Source organism: Petaurus breviceps, unplaced genomic scaffold (assembly GCF_028583685.1).
Source record: "Petaurus breviceps papuanus isolate PSGF00001 unplaced genomic scaffold, PetGlider_PUasm1.0 90630, whole genome shotgun sequence".
NCBI classification, from domain to species: domain Eukaryota; kingdom Metazoa; phylum Chordata; class Mammalia; order Diprotodontia; family Petauridae; genus Petaurus; species Petaurus breviceps.
The window spans coordinates 2,046,670-2,065,249 of record NW_027187291.1 but is presented as its reverse complement, the minus strand read 5'-3'; the positions used below and the strand labels follow the sequence as shown (position 1 = coordinate 2,065,249).

General features: G+C 44.3%; 1 protein-coding gene across 2 annotated transcripts in view; it reads left to right on the top strand.

Moving 5' to 3' along the window:
* Positions 1-17,315, top strand: part of TTLL6 (tubulin tyrosine ligase like 6) — a 36,287-nt gene extending 18,972 nt beyond the window's left edge. For both annotated transcript variants that reach the window (XM_069064338.1, XM_069064340.1), the window contains 5 exons: positions 561-749; positions 6,409-6,565; positions 7,448-7,729; positions 9,912-10,269; positions 11,027-17,315. In XM_069064338.1, coding sequence (XP_068920439.1) covers positions 561-749; positions 6,409-6,565; positions 7,448-7,729; positions 9,912-10,269; positions 11,027-11,286 — 1,246 coding nt within the window. In that variant the 3' untranslated portion in view covers positions 11,287-17,315. The remainder of the gene's footprint in view (positions 1-560; positions 750-6,408; positions 6,566-7,447; positions 7,730-9,911; positions 10,270-11,026) is intronic.
* Positions 17,316-18,580: the final 1,265 nt, after the last annotated feature.

Below are 18,580 nucleotides of genomic sequence, written 5' to 3'. Positions count from 1 at the left end.
TACTAATACAGAAAAAAAATCACAATTTTAGAACTAGAAGTGACTTCCAAGATTTTCTTGTCCAACCTCCTCAATTTACAGATGAAGGAACTGAGGGCTGGTCCCTTCTCCAGGGTCATACTCTGAGCTCAGGGCAGGGCCATGTTGAGCACCTAAGGCTTTTGAATTTCAGTTCTTTCATTCCTCTCCTTCTGACCTTTACTGTCCCAGGGAGATTCTGAGGAAGAAGAATATTGTGTCCATAAAAGTATGTCAGGCTTTTTGGAGAGAGTCCCTTGAATTTAGGAAAATGCAAAACTTTCCTTGAGGAGTTCTTCTTTGGGAGGGGGATGATTCCCCATCTCATCAGAACTAAACCAAGGAAGGTTTGAAACATTTTAAGCTCTTGCTACATCTGAGAGAATGTCTCCACTGGCAATTCTGATCATGGAGGGGTCGAAAGTGAGGTCTGGCTTGGAGGTGGGGGAACCGGATGAGGTGACTTCCTGTAGTCATGCCCCAAAACCCTGAGTCTCATTCTGAGAAAAATTGTTGCAATTCCACATCTCTGCTTCTTGCAGGGTTGAGGAATTAAAGAATTACCAGGCTGCGTGGCTGGAGAAAATAGAACGTTATGAGAAGGAAAAAAGTGGCGGCTTCCGGAGGATTTATCCCGAGTGTGGGTCTGAAAAGTATCAGAAATATTTTCATCACAGCAATTCACTCTTTCAAAACACAGTGGCCTCCAGAGCCCGGGAAGTGCATGCCCGGTATGGAAAGGAAAGCCAGGGCCATCAAAGGGTGGGCAAGGAAGTGGGTTTTGGCTGTGGGATTATCACCAATGTGTGCTGTCACCATAAATTATTCCTTGGCCTTAGAAGGCCAAGCTTGGCCATAGTCGCTAGAAGAATACTTATCCCCTTATCCCATAGGTCTCCTAGAAAGATCGAAAAGTATAAAGTCTCAAGTTGTCAAATTAGGGGGGTTCTTCTTTGTGGACACTCACTTAACCCAGAAGGACAGCATTGCAGACCTTGTTCTGGATCAGTGTATTGTCCTACAAACAGACAGGAGTGTCTGCTGCTGGACATTTTTGTCCTCTGGATTCCCCATAATTGTCTTCTCCAGAATCAAGGAACCAGAAAGGTATGGGATATGAAACTGCTTATAAGAAGAGGCTCAGTCTCCCTAGCTTGCATTCCACAGTAACCATACTGGGGTATGAGCTTGGCAGAAGGGAATGGTTTCTCATTTCCTGTCTTTCCCCAGAGATATTATTCCTAGGATTAGAAATTGTGTGTGTGTATCTGTGTGTGTGTGTGTGTGTGTGTGTGTGTGTGTGTGTGTGATCTGAAGCTGGGGATGAGGGGATTAGGGGAGAATGAATAACTCCTGGTTCCTGCTATTAGATTTCTTGGGTTCAGTACTGATTGCTGTTGAGGATGGGGCTGCTTTGGGAAGAAAGGGGTGAAAACTTGATAGAAAACTAGGTTTCCCTTCCTCCTGTTTAGGTAGAAACCCCATCTTGAGTTGGAGTGACCCTGGGCCAAGGCCCTCCCTACCCCCAAGCCCAGTTGTCATTATCTGGTTTCTTCAATTCTCTCCTTTAGTACTCAATATTTTTAGCATCCTCATTCACCCTCTTCTCCTTCCTTTTGGTCACAGGGGAAGAAATAACTCATAACCCTTTTGCTTGATAGACCTGCTCCCTTGGTTACATTATCTTCCATCTATCTTAGTAGTTGAGAATTCTCCTCTCCTTCCCCTTTTTGGTTTTGGGGTTCATATCAGATTTTACCGATGTAGGGAGCTCCTGGTAAGGAAATTTCTTTTGTCAAGGAAGATTAGCAACTGTTTTGAAGTGTACAGTCTTAGAGAGTTAGTTGTGTGGGGCACTGAGAGGTTGAGGGGTTTGCTGTATGTCTTTCAATCTTCTCCTCTTTGTTAGCTCCTTCCAATATATACTTATCAACATCCTCATCTCCTCAATTCTAAATTTTAAAAAAGCTTCTTCTTAATTCATCTACTGTACTCTATACAGCTGCTATACTATATCTCTCCAATTTTTTCCCCTTCCTTGATCTTTTCCCCACCCAAACTTCACCTTCTTGAAACTGCTCTCTTGATCTGATCTCCAATGATCACCAAATCCAGTGGACTTTTTTCAGGCCCCTTCCTCCCAGACTTCTTTCTAGCTTTTAACCTTGTTGACCATGTTTTTCTTCCACATATCCCTTTTTGGTCAACCTCACAGATGCCAAACTCTTCCATTTTCTTACTTTTCTAATCATGCCTTATTGTCTTCCTTATGCCTTTGTAATGTTATTTTCCAAGAATCTGTCCTTTGCTTGCTTTTTTTTTCCTTTCTCTCTTCTCCTCCCCTTCTTTCCCTTTCCCTTTCCCTCTCCTCTCCTGTCCTCTGCTCTCCTCTTCTCTCCTTTCCCTTCCTCTTCTCTTTTTCTTTAGTAACTGCATTCATTTCCATGGATTCAACTGCCCCTTCAATGCAGATGCCTCCTAAACCAGTATTTTCTGCCTTCAACTCTTCTGAGTTCTACCTCACCTCTCTGGATTCTTGTAAGATTCAACCTTGCCTCTAGAGGAGGGAGGCCTTTCCTGCTGCTCTTTTTATGTTTTCCTTCTGAGATTACCTTTCCTTCCCACTGTGTACATAATAATTTGCATGTCGCCTCCCTGGTTAGAATGGAAGCCCCTTGAGGGCAGGGATTGTGCCTTTCTTGGCATCCCAATGCTTAGCACATAGTAAACCTTTAATAAATGCTTGTTGGCCAGCTGACAAACTGAAATCTTCAAGCTACTGAGGATATTCTTCCTTGGATCTGAGAAGCATGAGGCATTTCTCTAGGACATTTCCACTTGAATGGTCCACCAGCACCTTAAATTCAAAATGATCATAATTGAGCTCATTGTTTTTCTTCCTTCTGAATCTGGATTTGTTCTGTGAGGTTTGGATTCAGTCAAAGGGCTGCACTTGAGGACTTAGAAGGGCCACATGTGGCCTCAAGGCCACAGGTTCCTCACCCCTGTTCTATTTCCTGTTGTCTATCAACTTAGGGATTTTTTCCTCTCTCTTTCATTCCCATTTCCTAGCCAGTCAGTTACTGAGTCTGGTGGAATCCAACTCTACAAGGACTCATCTCTTCCCCTCCTGTCTTTTACCACTCTCATTATCACTAATTCATTCCCTTTTCCCAACTTGGCTTGGATAGTTACAATAACCTCATAATAGAACTTCCCTGATTCAGTTCAATAAATGTTCATTAAATAAACATGTTCAGATACAAAGATGAAAACAATTGTACCCGCATCCAAGCAGCTTATACTCTACAGAAGGAGCTATTCAAGCAAGTGCCAAGTATCTCAGAAGTAATGCAAGTAACCTCAAGAGGGTGAGAACTTGACAACTGGGAAGACCAGGGAAGGTCTTCTCTAGGAGGTGCTTTGAGAGAAGTCAGGGATCCCCTGAGGCAGAGGGAAGGAGGGAGGACATTCTAGGGGGAAGGATCTGCTGAAAGACATGACCAGTTTGACTGCAACAGACTTATGGGAAGGGGAGTAATATCTAATGAGACTGGACAGGTAGGTAAAAATGTAGGGCTTTACCTTCCAAAAAATTCTCATTTTGTACTTTATCCTAGAGGCAATGGGAAGACATTAAGCCTTTTGGAGTAGAGGATGGAGAGATGGAGGTGTGGCACGGTCAGATTTTTATTTTAGGAATATCAGCTTGGCAGCTGTATGGAAGAAAGACTGAAGAGGGGAGAAATTGGAAGTAGAGAGAACAGCAATGGTCTAGACCTTTCCTGTTCCCGCCCGCCTCCCTCATCCACACCCCTCCCCAATTATTAATGTCTCTTCCTTTTGAAATTTATTATTTTGTATTACTTTTTTTTCTTTTTGGAAGGGGGAAGGCAGGGCAATAAGTGACTTGCCCAAGGTCACATGGCTAGCAAGCGTCATGTGTCTGAGGTAAAATTTGAACTCAGGTTCTCCTGACTCCAGGGCTGGTGCTCTATTCACCGTGCCACCTAGCTGCCCCTATTTTGTATTACTTTTGCATCCAGGTGGCATAGCAGAGTGCCAGACTTGAAGTTAGGAAGAACTGAGTTCAAATCCAGCCTTGGCCACTTAGAGCTGTGGGAGCTTGGGCAAGTCACCTCATTTCTCTTGGCCTCACTTTCCTCATCTGTAAAATGTGAATAACAGTAGCACCTATTTCACAGGGTTGTTGTGAATATCATGTGAGATAATAGGCAGAAAGGCCTTTGGAAGCCTTTAGAGCTCTATATGAATGATAGCTGTTATTATTCAGAGGCGACTCTGGCATAGTGGGCAGAGAGGAGGCCAAGGGGCCAAGAAAATGTCCCTTGCTATATACTGGCTATGTCACCCTGGGCAAGTCACATAACCTTTTTATTATTTTTTTGGAGGGGGGAAGGCAAGGCAATTGGGGTTAAGTGACTTGCCCAAGGTCACTAGTAAGCTAGTAAGTGTCAGGTGTCTGAGGCCAGATTTGAACTCAAGTCCTCCTGATCCCAGGGCTGGTGCTCTGTTCACTGCGCCACCTTAGCTGCCCAACCTCTTGATTTTATAGGCAACTTTTAAAGACTGTTAACTCCAAAGAAGGCGTCTCTCTGCCTTGGTAGAGGGAACTTCATTGCCTGAGAGTTTCCTAAGTCGAGTCAGCAAGCTTTTATTAAGCCCCTGCTCTGGGTCAGACATTGTACTAAGCAATATTGATAGAAAGAAAGGCCCCCAAGTAAGTATTTCTGGCTGTCTGGAAGCTCAGAAGACTAGTGGTGGAGAAAACATTCAAAGAACTATGTACAAACAAGCTGTAGACTAGATAAACTGGAGATAATCCATGGAGGGAAGGCACTAATATTACCACAGGTCCTTTTCTGATTCCTGCTTTGTATTTATGTAACTGTGTACCTCCCTCCTCTTGTGAAATACAGTGTGACAAGGGCTTATGTGGTCAGGAAAATGGGCACAAAAGCATAAGGTGCGGTGGTGGAAGACCCCAAGTTTTAGCACTTGTTTTGATATAGGGAGTGATAGAAAGGGAAGAGCCCACATTCCGGGCACTATGCTAAGCACTGGGGATACCAAGAAAGACAAAAGATAGCCCCTGCCCTCGAGGAGCTCCCAGTTCAATGAGACAACAAGCAAATGAGCGTGTGCAGATGAGCTGTATTCAGGAAACACTTAGCAGAGCAGAGGCCGTGGGGAAGAGATTCCTGTGGAAGGTAGGGCATTAGCTGCGCCTTGAAGGAAGACAGTGAGTCAAGTATGGTTTAGAGATTGAAAACCTGGGTGACTGGGAGGATGATGATACCCCTCGGTGAACAATAAGAGAACTGACCCCTCACCAATCCATTCTTCATATTGTTTCTAGATTGTTCTTTATGTATGCATCTCGTCACATCACCCCTCCACTCAAAATATCTCTTGTTAAGTAATATCAAGTCAGATAAGAATCCTTTGCCTGGTATTCAAGGCTATCTTCGATCTTACAGTTTTACAGTGACACCCTTCCTTTCTAGACTTCGATTATTAAACACACTCCCGTCCACTACATTCCTAGGCTATTTTCTGTCTCTTGAGCATGCCTTATACTTTCCTATCTCTGTGCTTTTTTTTTTCTTCACACTGTTCTCTAAGCCTGCACTGTTTTCCCTTTTCCTCTTAGCCTCTTACTCTTTAAAGTACAACTCAAGTATCTCCTTCCACCCTTCCCTATGATATTACCTATTTAATTATTGGTCCCTGTATCATGCTCATTCCTCCCACCTTCCCCCTTTCCCCCAGCACTTCAGCCCACCTAGTCAGGAGTGTCCCTTGGCCCTCAAATAACAATCTCCTTTGTACCTCTTGAGTGAACTTTTCAGAGCTGTAACTAGGAAAAGGTTGCTGGGAATTTGTCCCAGGCTGACACCATGGTGGTTGTGGGGTGCTTCTTTCCTGTATTTGTCCAGATGCTGCCTTCTCTGTGACTAGCCTGTGCCCCTGAAGCAGTATGTGCAAAGACAGAAGGAGGGGGTCAAGGATTAATAGAGGTCAGGGGAGAGGAGGGGTGAGGATGGGTTGTCCCCTCTCTGTGTGTGACTGTAGGTACAGTTGGCTTGTCTCTCCTGGGGCCTCTCTGGACCACTGCCTCCCATCCTGCCCTTTACCCCTGCAACTGAATTTAATCCAAATGTCAGAACTCCTAGTTATGGCTCTGGTACTTAGCATGAATTATTTACTGTACCTGCTATCTATCTTAGTATCTTATCCTTTCCTAGACTGCCAGCTTTATGAGAGCAGGCCCCTTTGTCTTATCTAAACTTTGTATTTTCCCCAGCAGCTAGCACAGTGCTCTGGTAGTGTTGTAACAAATTTGTTGAATTGAATTGAATTAACTAGGCAGCAGATCCAGGAATTACGGCTGAAGCAGGAGAAGAAAGTCTTCTCTCCTAAGGAAAAGAAGAATGAACTTCAGGGTGAATCAGCAGGCGATGGGACCACGGTCTCTGTCCCAAAGGAGACAAAACAAAGAACTCCCGTGTACGGCGCCAGACAAGTAAATGCCGATGCTCCGGAAAAGCGGAAATACCCAGTACACCTCCCTGCCCTGCCTTTGGGGGTGGAGGGGCTGATCAAGAAGACCACGAGTCAGTGCCCAAGCACGATGAAAGTGTTGGGCTGAGAAGAGGGCTGGGAGCCACAATGGGAGTGGAGGGGTGGATGGAGAGGCACAGGGTTCCCCCTTGTCCTTTTCAGACTTCTCCCTGGCTAAACAGTAAAGAATGCTGTGCAGGTCCTGTCTTGTACACCTTCCTTTCTGCCTTCAATAAGGTGTCTAGAAAGGCCACAGGACTGTGCTGCTACCCACCCCTCCAAAACAACAAAAGCATGGGGGGTGGGAGGGGGCGCTTCTGAGACGACATTTACCCCACACTCCTAGTTCCCCCTCTAGGAGAGGATGATTTCTCTCTATTAGACCCAGCAAATTATCCTGCTACCAGACAACTGGGCAAAACTTCTGAGATGTGGAAATTTCAAGGGACTCTGGTGATTTCCTGAAGGACATAACTTAGGGATGACTGTCTTCTGCTGTTTCTTTTGCCTCCCCACCCCCCATCTGAGCATGGCACTCTTTCCCCCAGCCCAGGCTTACCTTGTCTCACCTAAGTCTTGAGCTCCCCTTCCAAATCCTACCTTATCATAGCCCTTTTACATTACACTTCCCCCTTTGTATATGAGTGTAAAGACCCAGGCCATTTTTTCATTTTGCCTACTATCTCAAAACTCTAGGGATAGTAAGGAATGAGAAAGGCTTTTATAATGGGCCCTTCCCCCCAGTACCCCACGACCTCAACGCCCTCCTATGCAAATGACTCTAACAGGGATAAGAGGTGGATTCACCAAGTACCATGCATATATTTGGTTTGCTCCTTCCCAGCTCTCCAATTCCTCCATGTTGCTGCCCTGTACATCCATCTTGGTCCCAAAGTCAAAGTTGAAGCCAAAGAAAAATGAAAATGAGTCTCTGAAATGCATAGAACCCTTCAGCTCCTATGAGGAGACCCCCAAGCAGGAGGCCAATACCACCTTTCCAGAGAAAGCTGGTGTGTGTCACTACAGCTCTGTGCCAGACCTCAGAAAGACGCTTACCAGCACAGAAAAGCAGGAAACCTGGAAACCCATCTCTGCAAATGCTGAAGGATCCAAGTCATTCTCTGATGTGAGCATGTTCTCAAGTGGTTCTGGGATGGCAGGCAATGGTGCTGTATAGTAGAAGGGTGCTGGGGGTAGTCAGAGCAGTGAAGAGAATGCTAGAGTCTGGATGACTTCAGGTCTGTAGCCTCAGGCATTTACTGTCTCAATGACTTTGGACAAGTCACTTAACCTCTCTCAGTTTCTTCATAATAACAATACTTATCTCCTGAGGCTGTTGTGAGGATAAAATGAGATTATAAAATGCTTTGCAAACCCAAAAGCTCTGTGTAGTTATAATTATTGTTTTTTTTTTTTTTTTAAAGCAATCGGGGTTAAGTAACTTGCTCAAGGTTACATGGCCAGGTGTTTCTGGGTGGGTGCTAAGTGTCTGAGCCCGGGATTTGATCTCCAGGTCTTCTCAACACTGGAACCGGTGCTCTTACTTGCTGTGCTACCTGGCCGCCCCTATAATTATTGTTAATATGTGGATTTCCAGGATCTAGCTTCAAATCCTGCTACTATCTCTATGCAGATCCTTGACTAGCACAGGGCCAGCCACTAGGGTTTTGTCCAGGGTGGGATAGTTAGAGGATGCCTGTGGCCCTGTCAGTTTCAGAGAAAGATTCCTCCCTGTGGTATCCATTCCCCAAGTATACCTCTCCCTCTACCTTTTCTGCTATTTGTTCTAGGTTCAAAAATGATTATTTATACCTCTATTTATGCCCTGTGAGCCTGGGCAGGTGATTTAATCTCTGTAGACCTCAGGAAGAGGTTAAGACTAGATGGTCCCTAAAGTCCCTTCCAGTTCTAAATATATAAGCCTAGATCCAAATGCTGAAGCTCCTAGAGCCTGAGGCCAAACCAAGGGGAGAGACTCCTGCACCAATTGTCAAGTGTCCTGGACTCGGGGTTTTATTCCATCTTAATTCCTGTGTGGTATTGTGACATTCACTTAACTGCTTCAGGTCTTAGTTTCATAGCATCCTAAATCTAGGATATATTTATAGGAAATAAATATTTGGAGCTGGAAGAGACCTCAGAGACCATCTGGTTCAGCTTCATTTTACAGTTGAGGAAACTGAGACCCAGGGAGGGTGACATTTGCCCATGCACAGATAATGTGCATCAGAGGTGGGATTTGAATCAAAGTCCTCCGAGCCATTGGCAAAATTCTCCCTCCTGGGCAGCTAGGTGGCACAGTGAATAGAGCACTGGCCCTGGAGTCAGGAGGACCTGGGTTAGGATCCAGCCTCAAGACACTTAACACACGCACACGCACATAGCCGTATGACCTTGGCCAAGTCACTTAACCCCAATTGCCCTCCAAAAAAAATTCTTCCTCCCTAGTTCTAAAACTCAGGGAATGGGATGGCATACTTGGTGTGAGATGCCTCGTCAAACAGATAGGTGGTGCAGTAGATAGAGTGCTAGGTTTGGTGCCAGGGAGGTCCGAGTTTGAATGCTGCCTCAGATTGTGTTGCCCTGGGAAAGTTACTTTAATCTCTCCCAGCCTCTGTTTTCTCACCTGTAAGATGGGGATAATGGTAACCCCAAATACCTTAGGTGGTTATGAGGATTAAAGGAGATAGTATTTGCAAAATGTCTTGCAAACCTTAAATGACAACTGTTATGCTTGTATTCAGTGGGTGGGTAGGATCAGGGTCTTGGGCCTGGAAGTGATTTATTCACCTCCTTGTCCTTGTTGAGACAGCTGCGTGTTTGGCAGTGAATAGATCTCTAGACTTGGAGTCTGGAGGACCCGAGTTCAAAGCCTGCCTTACTTGGTGGGTAACTGGTGTGATTAAAACCACAACTACTTGCTTCATGACCTTGGACAAGTTACTTTAAGCTTTCTCTGCCTCAGTTTCCCCCTCTTCAGAATGGGGATGATAATAGTAGCACCTGCCTCACAAGGTTATGAGGTTCAACTGAGATAAATACTAGCTGTTATCTTTATCATTATAATTACTGGTCTTAGGTAGGATCCTACCCAGGCAGATGAGGCCAGTTATTTAAAGACCTCTACGAGAAAGAGTCCTTGTAATCATAGGCAGTCTATTCTAATGCCCCCTGTCATGGTCAGAAAATTCTAAGTCCTTCCCATCACCCATTGAACCAACTTTTCATCTTTCTGCTCCTACCAAGGACCCATAGGGAATGGCTGTTCTGGCTTTCCCCAACTGAGTTTTGCCCTCCTTTTCTTTCAGCTTCTTGCTCTGGTGGAAACCAATGACTATCCCCGGCAGTCCCCAGAGCCATTGCCAACTCTGAGCACATCCCCCAGACCCATGTCAACTCATTACATCCACTTGGAGGTAGACAGTCCCCTCAAGATCTTCTACAGGTCACAGAAGTTTGCCCAGAACTTCTACCAAGAGAAAGCATCCTCTTCCACCAAGCCTGAGGGCTTGTGGTACGATCTGTCACAAAACTTGAACCTCTCCAGCCCTGAGGACAGCAAGAATCCGCTCCTCCTGACCAAGCTGATTAACAGAATCCCCCTGGGGGCACAGTTCTCCTTCCCAACCAGCTTCAACCCAAAGCTGTTGCTGAACAAACAAAAAAGTGAGTTTTCGGGTAGATGAGAGGCTTATCACACCCCTCCTGAGGAAAGAGCCCTGTGGGTTATGAGGGAGCTAATAGTTTCCCTGGGTGGGAAGATCAAATAGATAAGAATGGAATCATGATTTCAGCTATGGACAGCTCATAGCTGACCTCTGTATAGGGCCCAACCAGCTGAACCTGCTCTGGCTGAAGGCAGCAAATGGGCCTCAGGTATGAAAGTGGGGATGTGGCCTGCGGCTTCCTGAAAGTAGCATCAATGGTGGTTTCAGATCATGAAATCTCTGATACCTTTTGGACCTGAGGCTATTTGAGATCATGATTTCCTAGAGGCAAGAGATCCCCTCTGCCTGGGTAACTAGGCAAGGGGAGTTGGAGGACCTGAGTCTGAAGCCCTGATAAATGCTTGCATTTACCAACTGTGTGACCTTTGAGCTCCAGCTTCTTTCTTTGTAAAGGGTTGGTCTAGAAAGCTTCCCCACCTTTTTTATATTATGGACACCATTGATAGTCTGGTAAAGACTATGGACCCCTTCCCAGAAGAATGTTTTTTAAATGCATAAAAAAATTCATAAGATTATAGTGGAAACCAACTATATTGGACACAGTTTAAAAAAAATATTTTTTAAAAAGTTAAAGACCAAATTTAAGAACCCTTGGATTAGGGGCCTTCCCAAACACTGGATCCTTTTCTTTTATGCACTTGTGCATCTACTCCAGTACCACAATTTGAGGGTGATGCTGATTTTTGTCTTTCCAGAAGTTGCCTCTCAACATCATGGCTGCAGAAGCCAAAGTTGCATAGAGAAGAAATCTCTGGAGGGCGCCACCTTACAACTGCTCTTCCAAAGGCCAAAGAGCCTGCAGATGCCTAAGAAGGAATTGCTGGTGATTGCCACGCCTGCCCGGCTTGATCCAAGGCCTCCCAAAACCAGCAAGGTCATAGGGAGGGATCGCAGTGGTGGGCAAGACCGGGTACCATCCAGGGGCTCCCCATCCTCTAACAAGGAAGCTACCTAGAAGACTAGGTAGGCAGGACTGACTTTGGTCAGAATTTTTCCATAGGAAATTCATTCCTTGCACTACTGATGATAACCTACAGTGATACCCATTACCTCACTTTCACTCATGTCCTAAGTCAGGAATGCCAGGAATTCACTTCGCAAAGACCAAATTCTACCTGCAGTTGAGATAATTTTGATGCTCTTTCCTTAAGGTACCATGGACAGGGGCAGAGATGGGTGGCCAAAACCTGTTCCTCTAAGTCAATAGGCTTGCAGGTGGGCATAACATCCTCATCTCGTAGGTTGGGGGTAGTCTGAGAATGGAGACTTTAGAGAAGTGCCAGTATCTATCATATGACAGAATATGGGGAGACTGAAGAAGATGACATCGACCTCTATTAAATCCTTTAGAGCATTTTGAAGGAAGGCAGTATGTAAAGGTTTATGGGACTTTTTTTTTTTTTAGAGCATCATATATATCTGGAGATGCTGCTACCAATGTCATCATGGTGGGTACATACTTTGGGGTGGCTTTCTCCATAATGAGAGTGAATTTTGCTGAGCCTTCATATACTGATCATCTTACCTGGTCCCCCAAGTGATCAACAGCACACATGGCAAGGTGGTCAGGTATCTAGCAAAGCTAACCAACCCTTAAAGAACTCCCGACCCATGCTGTCTGTTTTCATCAATGCCATATTTTCATTAACTGGCCTAGATGCCTTCTAAGATTTTCTGGTATGGATGGGTAGCTCTTTTAGACTGGGCTTTATGAATTGGTTTCCCCTTATGTGGGGTCACTAGAAGTCTGTGATTGAGTCCACATATTTCAAGGTTCAGAAACTTGAGTATGTCAGTGTGTCCTGGGGCAATCAAGGCTTTGGACTATTGACTCACTCTAGACAAATTCACAAGGGATTAATTTATAAACTGATATGCCTATGTTTCACTTTTGCTTACTTGTAATGGGCACCATGGGCAGCTAGGTGGTGAATGGGTAAAATGGCCCTGGAGTAAGGAAGACTTATCTCCCTGAGTTCAAATCTGGCCTCAGACACTTACTAGCTGGGTGACCCTGGGCAAGTCACTTAATCCTGTTTGCCTCAGTTTTCTCATCTGCAAAATGGGCTGGAGAAGGAAATGGCAAACCACCCCAGTATTTTTGCCAAGAGAAACCCCCAAATGGGGTGACAAAGAGTCAGATACAACTGAACAACACAGAATGGGCACAGGAGCTGGCAGTGGGTGACTGCATAGGAGCTACCTGAACAGGCAGATGGGTTCATTTCAGGAGACTGGATTTCTAGGTCAGGAGATTGCTTGTAGAGAAGAATGAGTTATTCGCACCATTAAGAATAATAAAAATTGGGGTAGTTAGGTGGCACAGTGAGTATAGCACCTGCCCTGGTGTCAGGAGGACCTGAGTTCAAATCTGGCCTCAGACACTTAACACAAAAACTAGCCATGTGACCTTGGGCAAGTCACTTAACCCCAATTGCCCTACCCTCCCCCTTTCAAAAAAAGTAGTAAAAATCACTACACTATGTTTGTATGAGAGATGGCATGGTATAATGGATAGAGGGCTTGCCTTCGAGTTGGAGGGACTCAAAGCCACATAGCAGTGGTGGGACCCCAGGGTCTTGGGCAAGGTGAGGATTGGCATTAGAGGAGAGAGTTTTGACCTGAGGGGTTTTCCCACATTAATGAAATCTTAAGTCTGAACCAAAAAAAAAAAGTGCCTAGTATTTTGTAATTTTTGTTATTTGATCGTCCTCATTGGGCTGATAAAGAAACAACATTCTCAAAGAGGTGAAATGATGACCAAGGTCATGTGTCTGCTGAGGTCCAACAGGACAAGAAACCCAGGTCTCCTGACTCCCCGACCAGTGGTCTTCCCACTTACTCTACTTTGCTGTCCCAGAAAGATAGCCCCCATTTTACAGTTGAGGAAATTGAGGCGGGCATTAAATTACTTGCTCAGTATCACGGAGTTATTCAGTGTCTGAGACTGGACTTGAACTCAGGCAGTACCTAAAGGCAGTATATATTCTTGACTCCTGGGCTTTATTCATGGCCCCACCTAGCTGCCAGAGCTAGAGTATCAAGGAATTCAGAACCTCTAAAGGGGAGCTTCTGTCAAGTTTGCCCTTCCATGTCCTAGGGCTGTTTTCTGGAATCAGAGAGTGCAGTTTTAGGAAGTATGTACTCAGAGATCCTTCACCTCACCTGTTCCCAGACTCTGTGCAGGAGACTGTCCTTCTGTAATTGGTTTGTTTTCCTGTGTTTGTCTTAATATAATTGCTCCCTTTCTCTTTGACCCCAAAGTACAGTATAAGATTTCCAAGCTTAGAGTTTTATATTTTATTGCTGCACTCAAGTCATCCCTCGATGACCTATGAACCCCCCATCCCTCCCTGCCACCTCCTGTCTCCTTCCTAACCTATCCCCAGACCCCAATATAGGTTGGTTTATTTATTTATTTTGCTTTTTTTGGAGGGCAGTTGGGGTTAGGCAACTTGCCCAAGGTCACACGACTAGTCTTTTTGTGTTAAGTTCTGAGGCTGCATCCGAACTCAGGTGCTCCTGACTCCAGGCCCACAGCTCTACTCATTGCACCACCTAGCTGCCCCAGGATGGTTTATTTCTGGGAAGATTACCTTCCAATGAATTAATATGTGATTGGAAAGGGATAGGAGGGTAACTTCAATTGCATAGAGTTGCATTAGACCCTAGGTTTAGGGGTGTGCCTCAGTGTGGGGCCTATTGCCTTCTCTTTACTGAATTAGGAGCGAATAAGTGAAAGTAGAAGCCAGTGGGAGATAATTTTCTATGAATGCCATACTCTGCCTTGCTTTTTTCCCATTATTTAAAAATACTTTGCTTCTCATAATAATAACCATCCTTTCCATGTCGATTTAAGGTATACAAAGCACTTTTCTCAGAACAAACCTGTGCGGTAGATAGTGCAAATGATCTCCATTTTACAGATGGCAAAACTGAGGCTCAGAGGTAAAGTGACTTGCCTAAGTCCAAGCAGCTAAGAAGAAGCAGAGCTGAGACACTAAGTTCGATGCTCTCTTCCCTACACTCTCACGGCTTCCTCATCTCCTGCCTTCTTCCATTGTGTTGTTGGTCTACAAAGGAAGATTCTCCAGTGCTGCCTTCACAGTGACAATAGTTGTTCAGATGCAACGGGTGGGAGCAACGGGGCTATCCCTCCAACCCTATTTCTGGGAAGGGAGGGGAGTATCTCAGAGCTTAGGGTATCAGATAGGTTTTGGCCTCCTTAGAAATACCTCCCTACGCCCAAACTGGTTTGCCTTGGAATCAATGTACCAGTTGTTGCCAAAGTCTTTAGAGCACTACAAATGGGAGTGACTGACCACCCCAAAACTCCAAGTTTTGTGTGACTAGGGGTGGGGAGAGGGGCTTCCAATTATGCTGGCTACTGGACCAGGCAGTGACTCGGGGACACAGCCAGCAGGAAGGGGAAGCCAAATTAGATTGTAAGCTCTTCAAGGGTAAGGAACTGACTCTTTGTGACAGTGCTATTCAGGAACCAAGGGCAAACAGATGTTTTAATGCATGGATGCTGGATTCCAGCAGCTGTTTCCCAACCCTCATACTCTTTTCCCTTAGGGTTCTAACACTCTGTATAGAAGCAAATGAAATCTTTTATTTTCTTTTTCAAATGTCCCATACTGTAAATGACCTCCCCCACTAGCTACTACCCAAGGCATAAAGCTACACCACTGAGACCACTGAGTCTGCTGACATCCTGACAGCTGTCTGGCCAGGCTTCAGCTAGTCTTATAGAAATGTAACACTTTGGAGGAGATGCCTTTCCTAGATTGGCTGAAGCATCTTTGCAGCTGCTGCCCATGGAACACCTCTAGGATTGCTGCCAAGAGTGAGTCTACTGGCTCCTTGAATGGCACCATCACCCCAACTTTTGTCTAAGTGCCAGCAAGTTCCCATTTGGGAAGGGTTTGGAGAAGGAACTGCACTCTCTAGGAATCCCAAGGAGCATTTTCCTTGCCAGTTCTATTTCTGTGTTTAGATCTGAAGGAAAGGGACAGGACCAGGGACTTAATAATGGGAAATTATTGGGATATTGGGGTAAGAGAGGGTAATGGTGGTTCTTACAAATGCTTATGAGTATACAAGTGAAAACTAACCCCCTCCCCCAAGACAAGCTCTCATTGATCTGCTAGTCATCTTTCTGCTGCAGTCTCCCCCTGTTCATTGGGGGGAGGAGAGGGAAGGAGAAGGGAATAGGGGAGAAGAGGAAGGGGAAGGTGCCATTAGTGATGACACATCCAAGGATCCCTCTTTCCTATAATCTATGAAAAATCACCTTGTTGTGTTTGCTTTTGCTACATGTTCAATAAAAAAAATTAAACAGTACTAAATGCTGGGGATGACGGACTTAAAGAGACTGGGACCCTAGGTGTGGTAAGAAAGATGGATGGTCTTCCTAAGTACCATTCATTAAGACAGCTACACATAAGTTGAAGAGGTGTCAAGAATCAAGGACTCACTAAGGAAATTGAATTATAAGATCCATCCTGTTTTCTCCCAGACACATTCCACTGGATGCTTAGTTGACATTGGAAGATGCCTTGCATAGTTTCCCAAATAAAAGGGGGTAAGCCATAACTACAAGGAACCATTTTTGTAGCTGGGACAAAGCCAGCACAACCATTTCTAGGTTACCTTAGAACCACAGAGTATATGATTCAGAGCCAGAAGGAACTTTCAGGATCGTCCACTGCAATCCCTTTATTTAAAACAAACTGAGTCACAGAAAAGGGAAATATTGCTGTAGGCCAGTGAGCAAATTTGTGGTAAGAGCTTCAACTCACTCGGTTCTAACTCTGGGATCATAGAATCATAAGATTGTATGATAGGATCAGAGACCTACAGCTGGAAACTTTTGAAAGATGGAAATGAACCCAAGACCTCTTGACTCCCAATCCAGCGTGCCTTCCATTGTATCATACTGCTGCTAGTCTCAGTGTTGATCCTTATTCTTAGGGGCTGTACCCCTTTAGCCTCATCCTTGCTCCTTTGTTGATTTCTAGTTCTAACCACTTGGATCACTATCCTTTAGGGACATGACTGAAGACCATGACACATGATACCTGTCCCTGTCCCAGGAGCATGACTGCTCTTGGATAACTCATTTAGGCTTCACAAAATTTGATCTGCAGTTGGGAAGCAAGACAATTTGCCAGTGATTTAATGACTACATGCTGCCATCTTGTTTGATGTGTGCTGGTTTTAGTCCTTTGCTATTAATAGCACTGATATTTTTAATTTCATGTAAACTAAGTGCTTCCAAAGGCCACCTTCAAGGTAGAATAATAATAGAGTCCTCATATCCCTTTTGCACTCTTGCCCATTGATTGATGCTTAACAATCAGACCTCCAGTCCTTTAACTGTAGACCCCACTAATGATTCATATGCAAATTCCCCCTGAAGAATTTGTCAGATATTTACACCTGAGAGCAGGTTTTTACTGGTTTGTTTTGTGGTGGGAGGAGGCTGAGGAATAAAGATAATAGGACCAGAAATAGTTAGAAAGAACTCCAAAGCCATCCAGTCCAACTCCTTTATTTTACGTATGAGGAAACCGAGGCAAAGGGAGTTTGTGTTGCCCAAGATCACATAGTAAGCTTCAGAGGCAATATTTGAAGCCAGTTCATAACTCTTTAACCAGTATCTCTTCCCCCTCCCCCCAACTATAACACTAGAGGAGAAAAAACAGAAGGGAATTCTAAGTGCTCCTTCTGAGTGGAATTCTACATCTCAGTGATTTGTGGAATCCAAGAAAACTGAAATCCATGAATCACTTACATTCCCACTTAGCTAAAGTAGATGACTTAATTTTTCATGAAAGTGAATAGTGAATGATAAAAATAAAAGAATGATCCTTAAATAATTTGTATTTAGGGGCGGCTAGGTGGCGAAGTGAATAGAGCACTAGCCCTGGAGTTAGGAGGACCTGAGTTCAAATTTGGCCTCAGACACTTGACACACTTACTAGACATGTGACTTTGGGCAATTCACTTAACCCCAATTGCCCTCCAAAAAGCAAAAAAAAAAAAAAAATTGTATTTAGCTTTGGAATATACACACTGGAATCAAGTCTCATTCCTATCCTGTGAGACTTCAGCTTTCTCCTAATGTAGACTTACTGGGCTCAAATGGATGGTTTAAAATGGAGGAAGTGATCCATGGTCCATCCACAATTCAAATAATAGAGTTGAATAGTCCCTTCAGTCTCTTTCACCAGAGCAGTTCAGGAGGATTGAGAGATGTATAGGAGTGAATTTCAGTCCTTTTTTATTTATGAACTTTAAGCAAAACAGGAATTTACATTTGATCTTAAAGATAATAGGAAGTCACTAGAGTTTGTTGAGTAGGGGATGGGGTGACATGCTTTTGAGAGATTCAGTTTGGCAGCTGAGTGGAGAATGGATTGCAGTGGGGAGAAATTTGAGGCTGAGAGACCAACTAGGAAGTAATTATAGTTCAAATAATAGTAAAAATAGTTCAGAAAAGAGGTGATGAGGGCCTAAACTTGGGTGGCAGCTGTATGAGTGATGAGAAGGGGGTGTATCTGAAAATTTTATGGCAAAAGTACAAAATTTGACAACTGATTGGTTATATGGGGTGATCAAGAATGAGGATTTAAGGATGACACTAAAATTGAGAATTTGGGTAACTGGAAAAGGATGGCAGTATTCATGAAAATAAATTGGGAACAGGAGTGAGTTTGGAGAGAAAGATGACTTCTGTTTAGGACTCGTTGAGTTTTGGGTTCCTTCAGAGCATACAATTCAAAAAGCCAGTTAAATGATATGAGACTAGAGGTTAGGAGACACTAAAATTAGATAATTACATCCAAAAATCATTGCATCTGTATGATAATTGAGCCCAGGAGAGCCAATAAGATCACCTAGTGAAAGTCTAGGGAAAAATTAGAAGAGGGCCCAGGACAGAGCCTTGGGAGTCACCCAGTTAGTAGGTTAAATAATCCAGCAAAGGATATTGAGAAGCAATGTTGGGACAAGAAGGACTAAGAGCAGTCATAAAAACCCTAAAAGGAGAAAGTATGCAGGGAGAAAAGTGCTCAACAGTGCTCTCAATGCTGCAGAGAGGTTGTAGAGGATAAAGATTAAGAATGGCAATTAAGATGTCATTGGCAACTTTGAAGGGTGATTTCAATTGAATGTTGAGGTTGGAAACCATATTGCCAGTGGCTTGGTTGACAGTGAGGGGAGAATAAATTGCTTTTTTGAAG